The following is an 18,139-nucleotide window of genomic DNA, read 5'->3' as shown; positions in this document are numbered from 1 at the left end:
CGAATTCACATTCTCTCACACACTCGAATTTGGTACGTTTGTAGGCAAGTACGAATTGAAGAGGGGTTTTTATATATTTTTAAGGCTTTTAAAAATTTATAATTTATTTAAATGATAAAAATTTAATGGAATATAATGAATTTATCACACTAAAAAGTAAAAATTATTTTTTTTTAAAAACAAGTAATTGAGTGTCGTGTCCAAAACAAAACTGTAATAGAGTGAATTTTTACCTCCTTTTAAATATAACAAGTTAATGGAATAGGTAGTTTAATTAAGAATTTTAAGCGGATATAGTTTTTAGTAATGGATAAATATTTTTGTTTTACATTTTTCTGTTAATATTTTAATAGCTCAATTATTAAATTTATCAATATATTTTTACTTATTATACATGTAAATTTTTAAATCAATGTGATGTCTCTAATATCAATCTAAAATATTGTCTATATTAGTATACATATATAACGGTTGGAAGTTACTTACATAAAGCAAATAGTTCGAAAATTCTTACATTCATGATTTATATGAATGAAGTATTAAATATGACAGTTGAATTGTCAAAATAGTAATCGTATAAAAGATACTAAATCAATCAAAAAAATTAATGAAAGATGTACAACCATTTGTGTTATATACTGATATAAATGATTTCTTCGAATTTTTTTAAAGAAAAAACATAATATGAAAAGTTACATCTTATTATTGTTTTTTTTCTTTTTTAATTTTCATCAATCAGCCGTTAAAAAAATAATATTTTTATCATCTAAATTCACTTGTGACATAAAATATATACACATACATGGATAAAAAAGGAAAATATGTCATTATAAATTTTAGAAAAAGTTAGAATAAAATTTTATTTTAAAAAATAGAGAAATAGATGTGTTTGAATAAGCCTAAGGCTATTATGAATTTGCTTGTTGAAATTTAGTTTTGGGTTCAAAATCAAATCCCTACCTAGATAAAAAAAAATCAATTAAAAATTTTAGTATAATAATGTACAAATTTGTTATTTGATCCGATTTATATAGTAAGAATCAGATTGTCTTACACGTGTTTGAATCTTTTGGGGCATAAAATGGTGGTGAGTTTGATGAATAATTTTATACCATTGACACCGCATGACATTGGAATGAGTGAATCAATGGCAAGGCATATATGACGCCAGATGTGTTTTTTAGGGTAATATACAAGGTTACTAGCTATAATAAACAATGAGATCTGAATGAATGGAGGAATCAATATGTAGTGCATGGCACCACGTCACAAGCTGGATATATGATCCGAGCCTACATCCGAACTCACACTAGAACTAGAACCCTTGAGGTTGAATGCGAATGACTCCGCCAGATCAACAGCATCCTGAACCCTAAGTCGTGTGCCCTGTTGCCCCACAACTGTCGCTGCAATCCTAGCTGCTAATGTACCCATACCTTTCAAATCCGACACACCTCGTAGTATGCCGTACAAAACACCAGATGCATATGCATCACCAGCACCACATGTGTCCACTGGTACACATGGAGAAGGAGGAATATATACAGCTTCTCCTTTTACACCTATGTAAGATCCTTTAGGTCCATCCGTAACTGACACTAAGGGAACAAAGTGGCTAAGATACCTTGTTGCCGAAATTGGGCTTTCCTTTGAAGAAAAATGGCATAGAGCTCTCGCTTCGTCACTGTTTGCAAACAAGATATCCGCATAATTCCCTACAATTTCCCTGAATCATAAAACCCAAAATAATTTACATTAGAAAGCTAAATGGAACTTGGCATGCCATTGCTCAAGGCTATCAAGATCGCTTTGCCTAATGAGTGCTCTAAAAACATGCATTCTTTAAGCTAAGTTAATACGAGCAAGAATAGTATTCATACAAGTATGACTTCTGTCATTGAAAGAAAAAGAACCAAATAAGGACTGCAAATTGTTTGAAAACAATAAACTCTATCAATCACCCCCTCCTACTGCCAATTCCCAACTTTTCAGTAAGTTTCTCCTCACACAAGCAGTTTTCCGATTTCCAAAAGCTGTAACATTGCAAGATTATCATCAAACAGATGAAAACATATACAGGCACATCCATACTATGAATATTCATGTATGAAGATACCAATAATTGACCTCATTTTTTGGTATAGAGTATAGCTTCTTCCAAAATATGGTTGTGAAGAACCGATGAACTTTTTCATCCAGGGAAAAAGAACCCTTTTCAGTAAAGATGAGTTCAAACTATATCAACAATCCAGAAGCAGACAAATATTCAAAACTTAGGTGATCATTATTTTTAGTTGTACAGAACTATTTTCTCACCAAAAAAAGTAATCATGAAGTCCAAGATCCTTAGATCGCTATCATATTATCTTCAATCAAACTTGCTACTAAAATCAATTCCATGACCCTTTCTTATGTAATGTATAAAAACCGACAGAAGAGAAACAAAAAAAAAAAAAAACTGACAATTCTCATAAGGTTGAGTAAAATAGATAACACACTTACCAGTAATCATCATAGTGTCTCTCAATGCAGGAGACATCTGATGCGGTGACAGCTATCAGGGCACCACTCCTGCGCGCTTCTTCACATGCTCGTATAATAGTTTTGATCGTATCAGGAAGTTCAAATAAATAACCCTCAACAACAAATATATTAGTCTTGGATACTATGCCAGCCAGGCAAGAATCATAATTAATAGTCGATGATGTACCCTGATATAACAGAAACAAGTTACTTATTCGGATTCAACGCTCAAGTCTACAATAAACATGTTTAAGGCAGAAATAACTTTTGCAGAAGGGGGAAATTGCGCAAAAGAATTTAATATGAAGTGTTGCAGCATGAAAATGAGTTGCTCCGACATAGAATTTTATTTCGAATATTATTATATTGATCAGCTAAGGCTTGACTGAACTTTTTATATAGAATATTTAAGCACTTCTATATTTACTGGTATTTTATTTATCTTCCAATACTAGGGCATTAAGGATCACTATAAGTAGGAGTAAACAAAACTCGATTCGACTCGAAAAAATCGAAAAAAAATTCGAATTTCGAGTTAAACGAATCGTGTTATTCGAGTTAATCGAGTTATTCGAATCAACTCGAATTTTTTTTTTCGAATTTCAAATTCGAATCCAGTTGAGTTTTCGAATTTGAATAACTCGAATAATTCGAATATCAAACTATAATATTTTACATTTTTACCCCAAACCTTTTTACTTTTCCCTCAAAACTTACTCCTTCCCACTTTCTCCCTAAAACTTTTACTCCCCTCCCCTCTCAACCCCCAATCTACCCAAAATCTATTTCCCACCAAAATTTTACTCTCCCATTTATTTTTTCTCAAAATTTTATCCCCAAAACCCCTCAAAACCTTTTATTTTCCCCCAAAATTTTTACTCCCTCCCACTTTTCTCCTAAAACTTTTATTCTCTTCACATCCCACCTCCCATCTATCCCAAACCCTCCCCCTCCAATTTTTTTTTAATATTTTCCCTCCAAAATTTTACTCCCCCTATTTACTTTCCCTCAAACTTTTATTCTCCAAAACTTTTTATTTTTTCCCTAAACTTTTACTTCTCACCCTTTACTCTCAAATAAAAAATCAAAATTATCCAAAAAAAAATCACTAAACATAAATAGTAATAATTTTATTTATATCTACTATTTATATTATTAAATTAAATTTTACATTTTATATTATTTATATTATTGAATTGTTTAGTCATATTGAATATTTATATTAAAATTGAATTATTAATTATGCCATCAAAATATTCGTGTTAAAATTTTATATTGGTATCAATTTCACATTTTATTTTTAAAATAACTTTTATTAAAAAATCATATTTTTACATTTAATATATTTTTTAATTCTAAAATACATAGTGACAAGAATCTGAAGATAATTGAATCAAGAAGCTAACCAGTATATAAAAAATTAATAAATAAATTATGAAGTGATGAAAGTTAATAAAAAATTTGATTAAGGTGGACAAATTTTATTACGATGGGTGACAATGGTTACAAGGACCCAAAATTATTTTTTAAAATTTAACTCGAACAAATATATTCGATTCGATTCGAATTCCATCTCAATCGACTCGATTCGAGAAAACTTCAAATAAAGTTAGGATGATAAAATGAGATTCGAAAACTCGATTAACTCGAAAATTTTCGATTCGATCGAATGCTCACCCCTAACTATAAGTGCCCCCACTTTATTGAGTTAAACACAAAAAGATACATTAATCTCACTTATAACTCACGTCTGGAATGAAAAGCATCATATTCTTTAACATAGAAAAGAAGCCCAGAGCATATACACCCAAAAAGCAAGAAAATTTAACAAATGCTTGCTTTTCCGATTTGCAACTCAATGCTTAAATGGTTAATGCATATTCAAGTATCTGCAATATAATTAGCATGACCATAACCTGTTTAGCTTCTAACAATCCAACCTAATGCCCAAAAAAGGAAAAAAAAAAACTGCAATCACCGAGTATGCAAGTCCAAAACTTTAACAGAATAAATATATAAATCATAACTCGACTGAACCTAAAGAGGAAACAAGATCATTATAGCCTTTAAATTTATGTAAAACTTTCAAGGACTGATAAGTTAATAGTCAAAGAAGTCCAACCTGATAAGCAAGCATTGTGCGCTGAGCATCCGGAGTTGTGAGAACTATCACTGTTCCAGTTGTTCCATCCTTGATAGGTTCAGAAAGAAAATTCACATTTGCCCGATGTAGTTTAGCCCTATATCAAGAATGTGAATATCTAATTTTAACAAAGACCATTACAAATATCAAATGAGTTAAATAACCTAGTTTTATCATGCAGATAATGACTGGTAAATCTAATAGTCATTTCAGAACTACATGCAGCAGCTACAAGAGGCATTGAAGATGCGAGAAATCATAGAAATTAATTTGTAAGAGGTACAAAATAAGGAGAAAATAGACTTCATGATAATGCTAATATTTGATAGTTGGAGAAGTTCTCTGACATTATTGCTCTTCTTCTCCGTTCAATCCCCATATAAACATCGAAATAGATGAAAATGCAAGACAGGAAACAAGACTTATGTAAGAGTCAAAATCCTCAAATCAGAAGTTAGTCTGCTACACTGAAAAGGACTCCTCAAATCAGAAGTTAGTCTGCTACACTGACAAGGACTCCCGGAATCTTGGACATGAGAAACAACAGATGGTGGATAAAACGAGTAGGACTAGAAAGAAAAAAGGTTATAGAATGGAATTACTTTGGATTAAAAGGAAAAGGAATAAAGTTTGGCACAAGAAATGAAGTAAAATATAAGCTTATCAAGCAAAGTCTCATTTATCAATGATTCCTACTTCCTACCTTAATTGTATGTGAGACTAGAATACTGAAAATATATGATAATTAACTAACTAGAATTTAGAGTGGCATGAATACCCTACCAACCAGAATTTAGCTAACAATTCTGGATGCCCCCAGATATGAAGCACCCTAGGAATCACAAATTCTTCTGTTTTTCTTTTATTTTCCAAGTTAGTGGATCCCAGAATTGTACGGGAGTTATACCAGAGAGCATAGGAAAATGGAAATACAAAAAAAAAAAAAGGGAAAGAAGCATAGAAACTAAACCCCAAATTTTATGCTGTCAAGAAACTCAACCAAAACAATGATTTAGCAATGTACTGGAAATGAAACGCTAGATGTAAATATCCTTTAAATCTTATCTTTAATTTGCTACAGTGATGGTCAGTTGCCTTAAACCTCCACCAAAGCTTTTACTAAACAAATTTCACCATTAACGGATAAATAAATCTCCTAATAATATGACTATTCATACTCTGCAGTTCTTTAGACCATGTCAATACTTCCATTACAGTTCTAGGGATGACTTTAATGAACATGAAGTAGAGAACAAAACCAAGCATAAACCTCATCAGAAAAAAAAATACCAAATAGGCAAACTTCTTATTGAATTAATTCCCAGCAGCAGTCCAGAAATATATGGAAGAGTGCACGCTAAATGAAAGGGACAAACAGCCAGAAAAAGCAAATATTAAGAATTAATTTTGCAAATATTGTGTTCTTAATGGAGCTTCAAAAGGCTTCATCCATTTATGAATCAACTATCTGCAAACCAGGTACTCACCTAAATGTGCATCCACCAATACCAAGTTCAATCTTGTGTAGTTCCAACCTTCCCTTCACTAATTTTAACCATCCAAAATAAAAAAGTATATGTATATTTTCCTAAATCTTCCTCTATTTTCCTTTCCTTTAAAATTGTTTATCTAAACATGGCCTTGATCATTACCAAGATCCATCTATACATCATATTTTATTTGAATTAAAATAATTAATATTTTAAAATTCTAAAAAGGTTTTTAGTACTTATCTAATTAAAACTTTTTTTTTTTTTTGAACTGATAAGTGCCACTTGATCAATAAGTTCAGATAACATGCTATGTCATTGACAAGAGCCAATGGAATTTGATTGATGAAGTTAATCCCCTTTATTGATTGTCCTTAAAGAAACTTTTTATATAAACATAGGGTTTTAATTCATTAAAATTAGGCCAAAACCAGATAATTGATAATGTAAAGTGACCAATTAAGACCTTTTTCCCAAAACTTTCAGTAACATTTTCAAAAATATTAAACACGTTGAGGGAAAAAAAAAAAAAGAACCAAGGTATTTCTCAAAACAAAACCTGACCTGTAGAAGCCACCCAATGGATCACTACCTACGCTGCCTGCCATAGCTACATTTAAAGCAGGACCTCCAATGGGCTTATAACCAAGCCTTGCCAATGCCACCAAACTGTTGGAAAGAGATCCTCCAGCTGCTGCCTTATAGCTGCAACCATCCATAGCCTGCAAAACTCGACCCCTCTCTTCATGATTTACAACCTTCCTGGTTCCCTTCTCTAATCCCAATCTCTCCAAGAATTCGTCATCAACCATACCAGAAAAGTCTACCTGAAATTGGCAGGTAAATTGCAGAGAAAAGTTTAATATACTTTCAATACCATATGCAAATATCAGCAACCATGTCTTACAACCAATTATCAGCATTTCCAAAGAATCCAAAAATCCAACATTGACAGATAAACAAAGCAGACCAACAAATGAGTTAGATTTTGAAAATTCTATTGAATCATTATACCATCAGATAAAGTTTCTATATACCAGTTATTTCATTAAATAATCCATTTCATAACTCAACTTCTTGTAATTGCCTTCTAAGTAAAGCAACAAACGCACAAACCAGTAAGAACACCTTGATAGACACAGCAGATTATTATTCAAGACGAAGAATGGAAACAGTTCTTTAACCCCTAGCCGAAATTTTTACAGGTTCCCAAAAATAGAGCCCAAATTGACCAATCTTTTCATTAATAAGTAAGGTTCTACTTTATTTTTATGCTTACTAGATGCTAGTTGTTTCTAAGGTAAAGGTAAGAAAATGCAACCAAAATCCTAAATGAGGCATAACATCTGTTCATTAAATTTTTGCGTGACAAAATGCATAATTACAGAACAATTATGTTTCAATGTGTATCATATTTTAGCTATTAATATAATTTTAACAAATATGATAATGCTTTTAACCAGCTTTAAGAAAATCAAAAGGAAAATTGTAAAAAGCAGGTGCCCGAACAAAGTACCAAAGCCTTAATGATTTAAAAGCAACAAAAAAAATGTAGGATTGGAAGGAACAAAAGAAAATATATCAGCCAAACTACATTTTCCTCTCTAAGAAACGAAATAGAAATGTACTACATTACAAGGCTTGTATCCTTAACATCAATTCTCTTTTCCCTATACTTTACTAAAAAAGACATTGAAAAAACACAAATTTAACATTAAGTATAAATTCAAAACACAAGAGACAACATATAAGCAAGAATGGTTAAGAAATATACCATGGCTTGACCAAGGCCAAGAACATCCCATCTGTCAGGCAAAACACAAAACGAACGAGCAACTTCTTCTTCATCATCGACTTCCTCCTCATCTTCTTCACTCTCAAATTCATCTCCTTTGCTACTGCTACAGCTACAACTCCCTCCAGAACTACAAGGAGAAGAAACCCAAAAGAACCCACCTTTCTGTTTCCCCATTGAACCAGAAGTCACCCTCCCTTTACCTCTGAAATCACCCAGAAACCCCAACTCTCTTATAATCCTCCCACTCCCATAACTTTGTTTGCGGTGATATAGAGAAGAAAATGAAGGAGCATGGAAGCGGTAAAGAGAGAAAATTGGAGAGCAAAAAAGGGAGTTAATTTGTGGAGGAGATGAAATAGAAGTAAGGAAGGACATAGTTGAAAGTAGTTCAAACACTTGGTTTTATTATTAACTAAAATGGGAATCTATTAGGGAAGGAAGAGCTGTCTGGGAATCGAGTTTTCTTTGTTTAGGATGGAGAATTGGAAGCAGAAGACATCCCCATCCACAAAGATTTTGGTGAATGTTTGAGAGAGAAAGGCTCTAAGTCGCTGCTTCTGTTGGTGTGTTGAGGATAAAATGGAAGGATGTTTTCCTTTTTCCTTTTTCCTTTTTCCTTTTTCTTTTCTCCATTTATTATTTTATTTTATGAGTTCCCAGAGGTGGTTACGTGGACGTTTACTTTCACATAATATTCGGTAAAATTGCATGTATAACAATTATTTCTCAAATTTAAGTAATTGAAAAAAATAAAATTATACAAAATCAACAATTAATTTAAGTAATTGCATTTCTTATAAATTGAATTTATTATAAATTTACAAAAAAGAATTTCAAAATTAATAATCTGAAATGTATTAGCAATTTAATGCTTAACATTTTAGAATAAATTTAAAAAATTCAATTTATTTTGGAATACCTAAAATTAATGATAATCATAATAAGTAATAATTGTATGTTAATTACATTACATTATATTTTTTGTGCAATTCAAGATCAATTTATTGTATAAAACTGTAATTTTAAGTCAGGAAGATGACAAGTGAAATTTTTTTAACATCAATTAACTTTTCCGCTCACACAAAAAAAATTGAGATCAAATATTAATATAAAAATAAATTAATCTAATTAAAACATATCATAAACAGTTTCCACTCATTATTTCACATGCAGTATCATATATTTATTTATTGAATAAAAATTTTAAATAAAAATTAATGCTATCTTCATTTTCTTTATATTCTATAGTCCCATTTAAGTTTCCAGCCAATTATAAATAGTGAACACACCTAGAGGTCAGTGTCTAAATTTACTCAAAGAATATATTTTATGCAACACATTTTGGCAAATTTTAACAAAAATTCTATTTTTTCTGCAATTTTTAATTCTTCTATATGACAATAAATATCTTCTCTAACGTTCAAGATTTTCCTTTTTTCCGAATTTCTTTGCCGTATTCGCATGCATGCCATTAGTATTCCAATAAACACGATTTTAAAAGAACTTCTGTAAAATAAGGAGATTGTTGAAAGTTGAAATCTTAAAAATCAAAGATAAACATTTGATGATATGGTATTTTCTCGAATTTTAAATTGCTCTTCATCTTTAGTAAAAATAAGGGTGAAGTAAACTGATAATCACTCAACTTTAATTAAAATAATAAAATAATTATTAAACTTTAAAAAATTACAATTCAATCACTAAACTTTAATAAAAATAACAAATCGGTCACAAATGAACATTTTCCTCTACAAACGTAACAGAAAGTTGAGGTGACCCATTAACTAGCCACGTTGTACATTAACTAGCTACGGTGGAACCCCAATTTAAGAAGCAGAAGAGAAGAAGGAAGAAAAAAGAAGGAATGGAGAAACCCACGGTTGATTTGAGTTTTCTGTTTCATTTCCTATTGGAGAGTTTAACCCTCTACACAACGACTTCCTCTAGCTTCTTTTCAACCTCTTCTTTTTTCCTAATCTCTTATGTCATCTCCTTCTCAATTTTGGTGGCCAGCTTTTTCTGTTCCTTGCGATCCATTCCAACCCTAAACCCTCGACCAAAAAAATGTTGTGCCTCGTGAGGGAGTTTGGTGCGACGCGGATAATGACGGTTCTTGGGTTGCTTGTTATAGCAAATTCTTGTGTTGGGATGCACCAAGGTAGTAACGCAAATGCTCTATTGTAGTTTTCCTCTCAAAGTTGTGAAAGGATATGTGCTGATGGATGAGAATATGCAATCTATTTTCCTAGTATTAGTGTTCGTAAGATGAACCTTGTGCATAAAAAAGAAAATGTTCCAATGCCTAACGGGAATTTCTTCAAACGGCTTATCTGCGTCAAAAGTTATTCACTCACAACTCGTATTTTAAAGTTTGCATGCTTGAGAGTTGAAATGAAGGAAACTAGGTAGAGCAAACTGATACAAGGCTTGCAAGAGGATATTTTGATTTTTGGAAAAGGATTTTGGAGGAGGGTTTAGCAGAAAGGGAATCAAAGGTATTGTTGGCGGTGTCGTTAGAATGACGAGGTTTTCGAGGCAGCGCTTTTGCAAGGTGCGCTATTCTTCAAGGCGCTGGAGTGTAAGCTGTTCTTCTCTATTTCTTTTTTTTTTTTTTTCTTAACTAGCTATATTAAATTTTCAATAATGGTAGGGACTGATATATTATTTTTAAAATTTAATGATTGAACTGAACATTTTTAAATTTTAGTGAATATTTTATTATTTTAATAAAAATTGAGTGGCTACCAATTTACTTTACCCTAAAAATTAAAGGGAAAAAATAATTGCACCAGAAGAAAGAAGCATTTTGAGTTAACGTGGGGGAGGGAAGCAAATATATATATATATATATTTGAGTTTAGCTATTTGTAGACATTTAAGAAAGATAAAAATTGTGGCTAAAAGGAGGGTTTTTTATAAAAATAATATAAAAAAATAAAAAATTACCAAAATGTTATAATTTTTTTCATTTATCAAAATTATATAATTTTTTTATTTATCAAAATATATCAAAAAAATAAAAAAAAATAAAAAACAGAAAAAAAAATCTGGACTGATTTGACAACTCCCTAAATGGATGGAACACTGTTGGCGGCACCAAACAAGGGAACCCTGTTGGCGGCACCAAACAAGGGTTCCTTGTTGGCGGCACCAGTGGAGGAATCCCTGTTGGCGGCACTACTCGTGTTATAAACACGAACTCTGTCAAGCTGAAACAAGAAAAATCAGAAGAAAAAGAAAAGAAAGAAGAGGTGTTGCGGAAAAAAAAGAGAAAAAGAGAGAAAGAGAAGAGAAAAATAAGGTATTTTTTTAAAAATAATTGATTATGTTATTGTTTTGTATAATTTGTATTTTTTTTCTTTTAGTTTAGTTATTAATATTAAAATCAATAAAACTCAAATTGATAGTTTTAGTTAGGGTTTTATTATCAAAATATTACAAAAAAAATAAAAATTTTATAGTATTATTATTATTATTATTATTATTATTATTATTAAGATGTTACTTAGGGTCTGTTTGATTGGCAGTAAAATGTTTTCCGTAAAATGATTTCTGGAAAATGTTTTACTTTTCTGTAAAATAACTTACAGGAAAATATTTTCTGGTGTTTGATTGAATCTGTGTAAAATACTTTCTGCTGTTTGATAGATTTCCTGAAAATATTTTCCGGAAAAGTTATTTTTTACATATATTAATATATATTAATAAATTTTTATATTTTAAATTGTTTTTACATATATTGCAATGATTTATTTATAATAATACTCAATAATAAGCTACAATATTAATCGTTATAAATTGGAAAAATATTATCCACAATGAGTACTAGTAAGAATATTGAATAATTATAAATTGCTTCGAAACCATAATGAGTACTAGAAATAATATTATCCAAATACATAATTAGTAGTACACCACATAGTAACAACATTGTCGAAGTGCATAATATTACACCACATAAAAGTATCAATATCTTCAACCCTGAGAAAATTTTTGAAGCCAAATTTTTCTATGCTTCTTACTTTTAACTAAAAACATTTTGGCCTCTGATTCATGACTCCCTAGATAATCACACACAGAACACAAGAAATCATCATCAAATCCTTCTTCCTTCATCGACATCACTTGTTCGTAAAGCTGTGCTGTCTTGTCGGCAGTAAATTATTTCAAAGCATTAGCAATTTCGCCAAGTTGCTCACCCACAAATTTAATCTGTTCATCAACGAGACTTTCTTGACCACTTTTTCTTTTACGTTTGGATGTGCCAGATGAAGATACATTTGTTCTTACCTCTTCAGCCTCTTCATTGTCGCAGTCTACAGGCATTGAATCTTCATTACCATCATCCAAATTTATGTCAGCAAATGTTCTGGCAAAACTCCATGTTGCCATATCTTTGCCAACAACCACAGCCATTTCATCATAATGATCAATGCTTTTATTCAAAAATGGTTCATACTTCTTGTGTGCCTGTTGGATATTATACACAATTAGAATAACAAGTAAAAAACAATTGAAATATACTTAACATATATATACATATATTACCATCACTGTTGCATCGTATGTTGCTCTATCACATGTGATCATTTTCATGTTATCATCCCATCCAAAACCACTTTCACCTCGAATTTTGCATATAATCTGCCACTGGTTTTTTACTGTCCTCAAATGATTTTCCACGTGCTTCGTATCGCATTGGACTTGGAATCTAGAATAAATGGCGTCGGCAACTCGATTAATAAAAACTGATTTGAAAGTATTAGAAGGCTTATTTCCTTTTCGAGCCTCCTCTGCTAGAATTTCAAGGAAAACATGTTCCATCGGTTTTGTCCACCTGAATTGCTTGGAGGTCCCTTCTTTGTTGCCCTTACCCATTCTACATTAAATAATTGTCATTGTCAATAATTCAATATCCAACAAGCTTAAAACATAATAATCAATTCAATATCCAACAATGTTAAAACATAATCAATATTTAACAAATTCAAGACATATATCAAAATCCAACAATCTAAAATTTCAATATCATTATCCAACCAACATTTACTAAAACATACATAACATAGAAACAATAATCCTAAGCCCTAAATCTACCTAATATTTCTAGTCATATAATCAGTCCATATATTTTGTGCAATTTCATCTCTCTTAGCAGACCATTCTCTTGCTTCTTGTCTTTCTTCTCGCTCTGTGAGAGTTTGTATTATCGAATCAGACTCAGACGCCTCGTATAATCCTTGGTTAAGTAAATCACTAGGATCAACTCCCATTATATGATTATGAATGATAGAACAAGCCAAAACTATATCTACTTGAGTTTGAAAATTCCAAAATGGTTCAGCATCTAATACACGAAACCGTTTCTTCAAAATCCCAAAAACACGTTCAACAGTGATCCGTAATGATGAATGGCGAAGATTAAAGAGTTCCTTTGCATTTTCAGGCCCTTCAGCAGCAAACTCTTTTAAATGACATCGGACACCACGATATGGGGTAATACATCCAATTCGGATTCCATATCCAGCATCGGCAAGATAATATTTACCTACAATTTTACAATACATAATTAATACTAATAAACTATGAGCTTACTAGAACTATTTGTGATAAATATTACCTTCTGGAATTCTTAATCCTGTTGGGCGTGAAAGTGCATCATTTAAAATACGAGAATCATGTGCACTACCTTCCCAACCAGCTAGAACATAGGCAAATTTCAAATCAAATGTAATGGCAGCCAATACATTTTGTGTCGTCCCCCCTTTACGGCTACGAAATCTTCCTTGCATGCTAGGTGGAACAGATGCACGAATATGAGTTCCATCTAATGCTCCAATACAATCTTTAAAATAAGGATAAAACCGTGGATTGTTTCTAATTTCACTAGGAGTTGACTCATCAGGTAATCTAATAACTAGTCTATACAATTTCAAAATAGCTCTCAATACAACCCTAAAGTAATGGTGAATTGTCTGAGTTGATCTATAATATCTAGATCCAATCACTCGAAACCTTACATTATGACCAATTATATGTAAAAATATAACTACTTGCTCCCTAATATTGACAGATTTAGACGATTGTAACAAATTATTCCTACTAAGAATATCACATAAATTAAAAAAGGCGATCGGTCTCATCCTTATCACATCAATACAATACTGGTCACCACTATATAAAATACTATTAATATAATTTTCTCTTTCATAATCTCGATTCACACGAGGGCGAGAAGTAATTTCCTTCATAATTTCTAAATTTTTAATCCAAAGAGCCCCAAAAGCTAAAATTGAAGCCACGACTCCGGCAATTGCCATTTGATGTTGATTACAATCCATCTACACAAAATTATGCCACACAAATATATGATCATTATAAAAAAGATGCAAGATTTTCATAAGATCACATAAAGTTGCCATGACTATGCATACATGCATATCAAGCTAATTGCCATAATTAATACAAAACTTCAACAAAATAATTTGGTTAATACAATACTTCAACATATTTGATATTGTAGGAAATTAGTTTTCTTGTAGGAAATTGCAATTGCTCCAAGATTTTGTTTTATATTATTAGGATTTCAATATCATGTATAATTAATTAATTAATCATGAATTTGAATGGGAAATTGCAATAGTGGATGGTAATGAGTTGAATAAACATGGAGTATTAGTGCTGCCCCATGATTATTGTAGTTCAATGATTACTATATAATATGTTGTTAATATTTAGGTATACTTGAATATTTTATATACATAATTAATGGTGAATGTATTAAGGAAGCGTGTTTATTATAACGATTTGATTAAATTAATTATTTATTATTAAATAAATTAATTTTATTTATATATTATTAAGAAGAATCAAATAAGTAAAATTGGAATAGAGTTAATATTTACTGTTTAAAAAATATCATTCATTAATTTAACAAAGTTAATATTTTTAAAAAGGATTTATGGTTCTGTAAAAGAAATCTTTTGTTTGAAATGAATTGCAATCGGGAAAAATAAATGTTAAGCTTATTACAAATTGGACTTATTTAACTTCCTTCTAATAATATAGAGATTAAATTAATTCATTTAATAATAAAAAATTAATTTAATTCGATTCCTATAATAGAAAACCTCCCAAATACTTAACCTAAAATCTTAAAATATTTTAGTTGACTTGTTATAATAATTTGAAACTTTTATATATTTGATAGTATCTTTTCATTAAATTAATTAAGGTTTGATGAATTTATGAGTAATTTGAAAACCATATTAAATATATATATACCTTTCTAATCCCCACAAGAATTAAAAAAATAAAATTCAGTCAAGCTTATTAAAACCTCCAATGGACTTCTGAGACAATTCAGTATCCTAAACACTTCAAGTCTGTAATTACAGCAGGCACTCTATATTAATCAAAACTCCCCACTTCCTAAAAGGTTTCAGTTTGAGTATTCTACAACAAAAAATCCCTGTATAAAGCATCCATTAATTTTATGCCCTTCTAAAACTAAAGATTAACTCCTAACTACTTCACACAAATGAATTAACATGAAAAAAAAGGTAGTTTCAAGTCTCAGCCACTACAAAAGCAGAACCTTATCAAACTGGACTTAACTTTCTCCACAAACTCATTTTTCTTAAATCCAGCAAAAATTTGTTAATATATTTGGGAGATAAACATGTTCGGTTAACTTGAAAGGTAAAGAAATTCTGCTGATGAATGATCAGACCATCGCCTACAATTGCTGCAGATTACCAGTAAGCTTGAATTACAATTTTTGACCAAATTTATTTAATACCTTAATTTGTTATGCATTATTTGTTGCCCATTTTCAGGACCACGTGTAGTTTATAGAGGAAAATAAAATTTGGGACCATTACCAGGAACAACAGAACAATAGAACAACAGGAACGGCATTGAATCTTTTTCAAGCAACAGGAACAACAGAACAAGTCTTGAACACCAATTTGAAACAATATGGTTCAGCATTAGTTTGACTATAATCGAATAAAATGTTTCAGATTGAAGTAAATTATTCAGCAAGTAGATAAAACAAATCATTGTCTCTACTGATTTTTTTTAATGAAAGCATAAATAGTTGTTTATTCCCCTAACCATAACATTCATCTATTCTGTTGGGAATTTAGGCAAACAAGTAGGACAAGAAATTAGGGTGTTAAGGCTGCAATTTTTTTCAATTTTCCTTTCCATTTAACATTATTCACTCATGTAAATTTCTTTTGTTTTTTCCAGCATAATACGAACTGTAATCATAATCTTTGGACTCTTAAAAAGCCAAACATTTTATTTTTTCAATTTTCCTTTCCATTTTGCAGGCAGAGATGAAGAAGCCAAACATTTTCTCTCTTAAAAAGAATCATCCTTTAGTAGCGAAAATTGAAAGAGAAGACATAACTATCTCTTTGCTAACTGATTTGGCCATGAAAGTATCCAAATTACCCATTTTCCAGTTAACCTAGAAACTGTTTGCAAAAAACATTTGCAGAAAACTACCCATTTGCAGAAAACACATCTACTACAAAAACTTGCAATAAAACTTGCAGAAATCAACAGATCCCCTAACATAGAGCTTGCAATTTTACCTTCGATAAACCAGCAGAGGTGAACCGGCACGCTAACGAGGCAAGCAAAGAGAAGAGGTGAACTAGCAGAGAAGATGAGGCAGAGATGATGATGCTGCAATCGATAGGGTGAATAGAGGAGCTATGGAAAGGGTGAAGAGAGGAACAGTGGAAAGGGTGAAGAGAGGAGCTGTGGAAAATGTCTTACCGATTTCTAAGGGGTAAGACATTTTCCGGAAGGATGAGAGGCTTTTACCCGTGTTGCGGAATTGATTTTCCAAAAGGAAAATATTTTCCTTCAATCAAATACCGGAAAATGGGGAAAACCAATTCCGAAAATGGTTTTCCCCTATCAAACAGACCCTTAGTATTATTGTTAGTAAAAAACTAGTATTATTTTTATAGTTAGTTATTAATAATTTTAGTTAGTATTATTTTGTATATAAAATTATTAATATTATTATTGTGTTAGTTATTAGGATTAGTGGTTAAATGGCTTTCATGTACAAAATTGAATATTGAAACATTATTTTTTTATTTAAGTTATTTATTATCCATGCGAGATGTTTTACGAGATTTTGTTTATTTTTTGACAGATTAAATATTGAAGATGGATGCTAAGTTTTTTGTATGCGTTTATTTCGACGGAGTCATCTTGACAACAAGTGTTGGATGTGTATTTGAATGTCAGCAACAAATAGCAATGAGATTTAATAGAAATGTCTCGTTTGATGAAATGAAGGCAAGGATTAATGCAAAAATTTTAAGACGTTGAGGGAGAAGGATAGTAAAAATTTTCTACAAGTTTCCAGTTTCGACAAATCCAGTCAAATTCGTCGAAATGGAACTTGCAGACGACGAAGACATTGAGACAATAGTCAATCTCTACTGTGGGAATGGGAGTGACAAGAATGCACCGATTCACTTATTTGCTGAGTAAGTCGGTATGGAGCAAAATGCATCTGATGAAGAAGACGGGGCTGAAGAACCGCGGATGGTGGCTCCAATATTATACGTTGATAGTGAATCAACTATGGGTGGGATCGGTATCGACCTGAATATTACACCCGATGTTGATATGGTTGGTGGTGAAGAAGAATGTGGTTGCGAAGAAGAAGGTGGTGGCGATCATTGGGATAAAAAGGTCGATAGTGACGGTGATCCCGATATAGACGATGTACCTGATGATATCGACGATGAAGACATTAACGCTTCTTCGATCGGGGAGCAGATGCGGCATATTTTGATACACAATAATCCTGGGCCACACATGTCGCTCATAGACCCTGACGCAGCGTATGTAGCTGAGTTCCCAAAGTACCCTCAAATAGTTCATCGTCACGGGCTGGCCGTAACATCTGATGATGAGGAGTTATTCATATGCCAGAGATTCAGCTGTAAAGAAGAGTGCGTATATGCCATCAAACGGTACAATATGAATATATCAGTTGATTATAAAGTCACAGTGTCTACTCCGACAATATATGTTAGGGAGTGTTGGAAGGCAGCGGAAGGCTGCAATTGGCGGGTGCGAGCTGCATTCATTAAAAGTTCTCAGATGTGGGAGATACGAAAATTTGTTGGTCCTCATACATGCACA

At 31.6% G+C, this 18,139-nt stretch overlaps 2 protein-coding genes across 2 annotated transcripts; both read right to left on the bottom strand.

Annotated features, from left to right (window-relative positions):
• Positions 1-1,002: 1,002 nt before the first annotated feature.
• On the bottom strand, positions 1,003-8,574 carry LOC107950529 (uncharacterized sugar kinase slr0537). The gene is made up of 5 exons (XM_016885399.2): positions 7,931-8,574; positions 6,721-6,983; positions 4,646-4,763; positions 2,503-2,711; positions 1,003-1,726 (listed from the first exon to the last, which is right to left on the bottom strand). Exons 1-5 carry the CDS (start codon positions 8,327-8,329, stop codon positions 1,267-1,269), a joined length of 1,449 nt encoding a protein of 482 aa, XP_016740888.1. The 5' UTR covers positions 8,330-8,574; the 3' UTR covers positions 1,003-1,266.
• Positions 8,575-11,873: 3,299 nt separating this feature from the next.
• LOC121215340 (uncharacterized) lies at positions 11,874-12,826 on the bottom strand. The gene is made up of 2 exons (XM_041089726.1): positions 12,503-12,826; positions 11,874-12,424 (listed from the first exon to the last, which is right to left on the bottom strand). Exons 1-2 carry the CDS (start codon positions 12,776-12,778, stop codon positions 12,116-12,118), a joined length of 585 nt encoding a protein of 194 aa, XP_040945660.1. The 5' UTR covers positions 12,779-12,826; the 3' UTR covers positions 11,874-12,115.
• Positions 12,827-18,139: the final 5,313 nt, after the last annotated feature.

Source organism: Gossypium hirsutum, chromosome D03 (genome assembly GCF_007990345.1).
Source record: "Gossypium hirsutum isolate 1008001.06 chromosome D03, Gossypium_hirsutum_v2.1, whole genome shotgun sequence".
NCBI classification, from domain to species: domain Eukaryota; kingdom Viridiplantae; phylum Streptophyta; class Magnoliopsida; order Malvales; family Malvaceae; genus Gossypium; species Gossypium hirsutum.
Note: the sequence above shows the minus strand (reverse complement) of the source record. Positions and strands in the feature narration are given on the sequence as shown.

Bases quoted from the DNA above. Each gene is read 5' to 3' on its own strand.
- LOC121215340 (XM_041089726.1), bottom strand. From the start codon at position 12,778: ATGGAACATGTTTTCCTTGAAATTCTAGCAGAGGAGGCTCGAAAAGGA. The intron at 12,425-12,502 runs GTAATATATGTA...AATATCCAACAG, and splicing joins CATACGATGCAACAGTGATG to GCACACAAGAAGTATGAACC.
- LOC107950529 (XM_016885399.2), bottom strand. From the start codon at position 8,329: ATGTCCTTCCTTACTTCTATTTCATCTCCTCCACAAATTAACTCCCTT. The intron at 6,984-7,930 runs GTATATTTCTTA...TGCCAATTTCAG, and splicing joins TTGGCCTTGGTCAAGCCATG to GTAGACTTTTCTGGTATGGT. The intron at 2,712-4,645 runs GTTGGACTTCTT...CTGTTATATCAG, and splicing joins GCACAATGCTTGCTTATCAG to GGTACATCATCGACTATTAA.